The sequence below is a fragment of the Peromyscus maniculatus genome, chromosome 1 (genome assembly GCF_049852395.1).
Source record: "Peromyscus maniculatus bairdii isolate BWxNUB_F1_BW_parent chromosome 1, HU_Pman_BW_mat_3.1, whole genome shotgun sequence".
NCBI classification, from domain to species: Eukaryota; Metazoa; Chordata; class Mammalia; order Rodentia; family Cricetidae; genus Peromyscus; species Peromyscus maniculatus.
Genome location: NC_134852.1, coordinates 26,728,122 through 26,734,121, shown reverse-complemented (window position 1 = coordinate 26,734,121; position 6,000 = coordinate 26,728,122). Strand labels below are relative to the sequence as shown.

At 39.2% G+C, this 6,000-nt stretch overlaps 1 protein-coding gene across 1 annotated transcript in view; it reads right to left on the bottom strand.

Moving 5' to 3' along the window:
- Positions 1-1,140: 1,140 nt before the first annotated feature.
- Positions 1,141-6,000, bottom strand: part of LOC143272049 (uncharacterized) — a 41,510-nt gene continuing 36,650 nt past the window's right edge. The window contains exons 19-21 of the mRNA XM_076565618.1: positions 5,207-5,293; positions 2,727-2,812; positions 1,141-1,320 (exon numbers count right to left, since the gene is read on the bottom strand). Coding sequence (XP_076421733.1) covers positions 1,311-1,320; positions 2,727-2,812; positions 5,207-5,293 — 183 coding nt within the window. The 3' untranslated portion in view covers positions 1,141-1,310. The remainder of the gene's footprint in view (positions 1,321-2,726; positions 2,813-5,206; positions 5,294-6,000) is intronic.

Genomic DNA, 6,000 nt, shown 5'->3' with positions numbered 1-6,000 from the left:
CATCAAGCTGCCTTCTAAATACTCAGGCTTATACCTGTCCATTAGGGCAACTATCATCCCTCATCAGTGACATTTATTTATGCAGTGGGCTGTGGTGAATGCGCAGACTCACACCTGGCCAAACTTTAGAGAATGCAAAACTATGAAGTGCTCAGACCTCAACAGGATGTCTGAGTCACACCCTCCAAGGATCAGGGACTACTTTGGAAGAGGGAGGCAGAGGTTGTAGATGATTTCTGTGCAAGGGTGTCCAGGACACTATGATCTTCATACAGTGAGGGGCTCATAAGGCCCCTCCCCTCAGTGAGGGACTTTGTGCAGTGAATGTATGCTGGGGGATGGGATGTCATCAAATTAAAGGAAAAGGAAATGCAGGTATGCAACCACACTTGAACTCTATGGATGTTAAGGACAATATGGCACTTTGGGGGGTGTTTTTACTTGTGTTTGAGCAGTTTGAATATGTAAACCTCAACAAGGCTGGTTTGTGACTTGGAAAATCCATTAAGATTCATTGATACCTGTTATGTCCAAAGAAAACTCCAGTTCCCAAAATTCTAAGGGCAGGCCCAACCTGGACTTTAGGAGGATTTCTGGAAGGTAGCTAGAAGCCAACATTCCTCAAAAACTTGTGAAGCTCTACCCAAAGATGTCATTTCTCTTATGACTGGCAGTAGAGAAAATGGCTGCCTGTGGTACGTATTACCATAATGAGGCACATGCTAGCCTCCAGGCTCCTTCAGTGTCACAAGTTCTTGTTATGCATTTCAAAGTCTATGCTAGTGTCCTAGGTCCTCTTCCCTCCTCCCCTCCCCTAAACTCCCTCTAGTTCACATGCATCCCTTCTCACAGCTTCTCAGTGTCTTTGTGTCTCTGTCTCCTCCTGTCTCCATGTTCCTCTCCTTCTCTCTCTCTGTCTCCTCCTCTGTTTCTTTCTCTCTCTCTTCCTCTCTGATCTGTTTCTGTCTATCATTAGCCAGGTCCAGTTAGCTGACTATGTACAACCATCTTCTTCTGCTTTGGACATTCCAGATGACTCTATCTGTTCTATCTCTGTATCTATAATAAAATCCTCCCCCTTAAACACATAACTGAGAGGTCAGGTGATCAGTTTGTACAATACCAAGAAACAGCTTAAAATATTTGCATAATGCATTTTAATGGGAAATATTACAAACACATACAGAATTCAATATATACTGTGTCACCTTTCAGATAAATATTTAAATTTACAATTTCTATTTTTTATGAAATCTTCCTGACAGATTGATACTTGATGTGTTCTTCTTTTAAAGAATTAATGTTCTGCTTCAGCAGCAACTACAAAGAAAAGCAAGAATTATCAGTTGCATAAAGAACAACCCTGGTGACATGGTCAGGATCAGCAGGAGCAGTGGCATCATCAGTAGAATCTTATATAGTGACATTAGTATCATTGTGTTGGAGAAGGTGTGAGAATGTGGAGCCTTATTTTGTTGGTTTTATTCTCAGATGTGGCTTCTTTTGGAGTGTTTGTTTCCAAGAAGATGCCCTCCTCATAAGTCACAGTGTATGGAAACAAAAATAGAAACTAATATTTAACAGTTATATTTCTCTGCTTAGCCATTCAGAAAACACAAGATTCACATTAGGAGTGAAAGTAATTCCCTCATTCTAGAATAGGAGACAACCATGAACCTACCAACTTTACTTGGTCAGTTTTATTGGACTAAACGGTTATTTTTTTTATTTTATTTTATTTTATTTCAACTGTTATTTTTATGTGATGTATTTTCAATATTATTGGAAAAAAAGAATCATTTTTTTCTGGTGCTAGGAAATGCCTAAAAGTTCATTATAAAGCATGAAATTTATTAATTATATATACTAGTGCCAAAGATAATGAGATTTCGAGTCCAAAAATCTTCAAATATTTTAAACAATTTCTGTGGTCTAAGTTACATTTCTCATTCTTTTAGTTGCTGGGAGCTCTTTGGAACACTCGGTGAATTTGGTTGAGGGGCCCCCAGTGGAACAGACCCTCTGAATAGGTGAGACAGTTGATTGGCTTGATGAGTTTGGGAGGCAACAAAGCAGTGGGACCAAGTACTGTGCTCATTGCATGAGCAAAAAACCTTGAGTCTTAGTTCTTTATACTCATTGTGGATAACTGTGCCTAACCATGACTGATGTTTCAGGAGTGTGGGTGCACAGATTCACATCTGACCAACACAGCATTGAGACATTTCAGACAGAATCCACTCCCCCCCCAAAAAAGAAAAGAAGTAGCGATTAAAAAAAAAAGAATAGTGTCTGGTAATAGCATTTAACCTTCACTAAAAAATACTAAAATGATCACAAATTTCACTGTGATAAATTAAGTTGAAACTTTTCAAAGTAAACAACATTAATGTGGTTTCCCTAACTAGTAGAAAATCACCAATCAAATCAGATTTCGAATGATGAACTGTTGTTTTTAAATGGGAGCTGAGCCCTTCGCACACTGTTCTCTTGTTTTGTTTTGTTTTGTTTTGTTTTTTGTTTTGTTTTGTTTTGTTTTGTTTTGTTTTGTTTTGTTTTGTTTTGTTTTGTTTTGTTTTGTCTTGGTTGGAACAGTCCCTTTGCCAGCTCAGGCTATGTGCCTCTGAGTTGAAGCCAATCTTCCTCCTCTCATTTTAGTATTCCTTACTTAAAGAATTGTCACTCTCAAGAACAGGACTAAGATTGTAAAAAACAGGACACATTACCTATTTGACTCAACCTGGTCCTCCATTGAAAACTGGGCCATCTCTTGTTTTCCTTTAGAAGCCATTTTAATTGCTGTCAACCCACACTGTAAAGAAAAAAATTACACCTTATATATCAACATGCTTCTCAACTGAAAATTTATCAGAGAATCTGTAAAGAATCAGTCACAAAGGACAGATTTTCCTTCATCCCTTGCTGCAAGTTCACACACACACAGCTGGACCCTTCCTTTGGACACACCATTGCCCTGTCCAACATTGCCTGTGAGCACCCCTCCTCTCCAGAACTCTCCACAAACACTCACTGGTTCCAAGCTTCTTAGCTCCATGGAGATGTGACTCTATTGCCCCAACCCCATTATGTGGCATCTAGGTTTGGTGTGCCTTTGTTCGGTAAGAGAGCTCAAGTGGCCTCTCTGGAGCAGTTTGTTAACCTATTTTTCCAAACTATGTCTTCCCTAAACTGTGAATTATTATCTCCCAACCTGAACAGCATTTCCTATACACATAGAAAATTTGAACAAATTAAATAAAAAATGTCTTCTTGGTATGTCTTCTTCAATGATCAATTTCCAAACTTGCCTGTGTGCCAGTGACCTTTCTCATTTTCCACTCCAGCCTTATCTCTGAGAATCAAGCCCCATCAGTAACTTCGTAATTGCAACAGACTTCTGTTTATTCTACAGATATTTATCTTTAAAACTAATTCATTTTTATTGTGTATGTATGGGAATTGTGTGGGGGTCTTTTTCCTTGGTTTAATTTTAAAATTAAGCCCAATTCTGAAACCAAGTAGGCTGTGTGCTGTGTTACTTTTAACTATGTATAAAAATATAAAAAACATATTTGGAGAAAAATGTTTCACTCTGAACAGATTCATTGAGACTGCTTGATCTTTGGCATGTGATGGGTGGACCTGAGTGTCATTGCTGGGTATATACTGGGGATGTCGTTGAATGCTGTTTACCTTGGTTTTTGCTTCAATATCTGCATTGTAGTCAAGCGGTTTGCTGTCAATTCTTGTGTTTCCTGGGATGATCCCTCGTCACTATTCTTGCAAGGAGAATGCACTGCTGACACTCGAGTATGTGTGAGTGTGTGTGTTTGTGTACGTGTGTGTGTGTGTGTGTGTGTGTGTGTGTGTATGAATACTAAAATATTTACAGTGAATGTATAAATCAGAGGGCCAGTGAGAGGGCTAAGGTGATAAAGGCACTTGCCAGGATGACTGACAATTGGAATTTGATCCCTGAGACTGAAATGGTGAGAGGAGAGAACTGACTGCTATAAATTATCCTTTGACCTCCACACTTCTGCTATGGCACACAGGTTTCTTGCCTTCCCTCATCCACCAAATAACTCAGGACCAGGGTGTCCTCGAATTGACAAAGACCAGCTTGCCTCTGCTTCATGAGTGCAGGGATTAAAGGTGGGCATCACCATGCCCAGCCTGCTATTGATGTTCTTCCTGCCTATATGTTCTCTGGGTTTCAATGTGTCAAACTGGCAGGCTGATGAGGACTGTTGTCTAGGGAGTAGCAGACATGTTGATGCTGGCTACTTATAACAACTTATGATATCTTGGCTTACACTCTGATCATCTGCATTACAATCATATTCATTCTGGGGTCTGGAAAGATGGCTCAGTAGTATAAACACTTATTGCTTTTGTTTCATTCTTGTAAAACCCTTGTTACTCTTGCAGAGGGCCTGGGTTTGATTCACAGCACCCACTTCTTGTCTGACAACCATGCAGAACTGCAATTCCCGGGGATCAAATGCCCTCTTGGATGTCTGTGGGCAGCACACACACACAAGGTGCACAGAGAGAATGTATGCAAAACTTTAAAACACATAAAATAAATCAATTTAAAATATACAGGTATGTTGGGTACATTCATGTTGACATGAGCTACCCGAGTCTCCATTATTTATACTCTTCATTTCTATGAGATCTTCTCTCGGTGTTGCAAGTTGCTCAACTTTTGATTTTTTTTCTCCATAGTCTAATTTACTATCACTTACCCGTTAAAACAGTGATTTTTCAACCTGTGGGTCAGACCCATTTGGTAATCATAGGACTCTTATTCACAGAGGTCACCTAAGACCTTCTGAAAATACAGATATTGACCTTATGAGACATAACCTTAGCAAAATTACACTTATGAAGTAGCAACGAAAATAATTTTATGGTGAGGGTCACCACAACATGAAGAACTGCATGAAATGGTCACAGCATTAGGAAGGGTGAGAACTACTGTCTTAGAAGGTCATTAGGTTGGGTGTTCCCAGAAGTGAGGGTAGAAAGGACGTGAAGGACATGTTCCAGGCTGGGTTCTTCTTCTCTGACACTATTTGCAATAATGTAGACATAGGAACACAGAAGCATCATTCCTCTCACAAGCAAATATGTTAGTTTTGAAATTAGTGGGAATTACCACTAAGTATTTTTTTTTTATTTTAAAGCTCTCAGTTATTACCTCTCCCAGAGAAAGGAGGTTGACTTCAGTTTTAAACTTCTTTAATGCCCAGGTCTTGCTATCATCAGAAAGATGTTTTTCTGTTTTCTGCAATGGAAAGGTAGAGGATTAACTTTCTTGGTTTGGGTCTGAAATTAATTCTTTTGTTTTGGAGTGCACAATTTTGAAACTACTTTATTCCTTAGCAGGTACTGAAAATTGAAACATGGAAAGTAGAAACTCTCACTGAAAAGTGAAATATCTTCAAATATGCTCATGTATTTACAAATTACTACAACCTCATCAAGAACTAAAAGGTAGCCGGGCAGTCGTGGCTCACGCCTTTATTCCCAGCACTCGGGAGACAGAGCCAGTCCGATGATATCTGTGAGTTCGAGGTCAGCCTGGGCTACCAAGTGAGTTCCGGGTCAGCCTGGGCTACCAAGTGAGTTCCAGGAAAGGTGATAAGCTACACAGAGAAACCCTGTCTCAGAAAAACCAAGAAGAAAAAGAAAAAAAAAAAAACCAAAACGTAATTATGCTAGCCTAGAGTAAGAGAAAATCATGAACTGAGAAACTTGGTCTTGCCCTGTTGCTGAGATTAAACTGAATTCCCTTGGTTTTAGAGTTTCTGATCTTATATGACATGATTATTAATTTTAATTTGGCCTCTTCCCTCAGTGTTTCTCTATCATGGTGGGGAGGCAAAAGTACATGTTATTTTCCATTTAGAAATAAACTCTGATATAATTACTAGTGTCTTCCATATCATAGTACCTAGGAAACTGCTTTTGTCCATTGATTGACATTCAAAA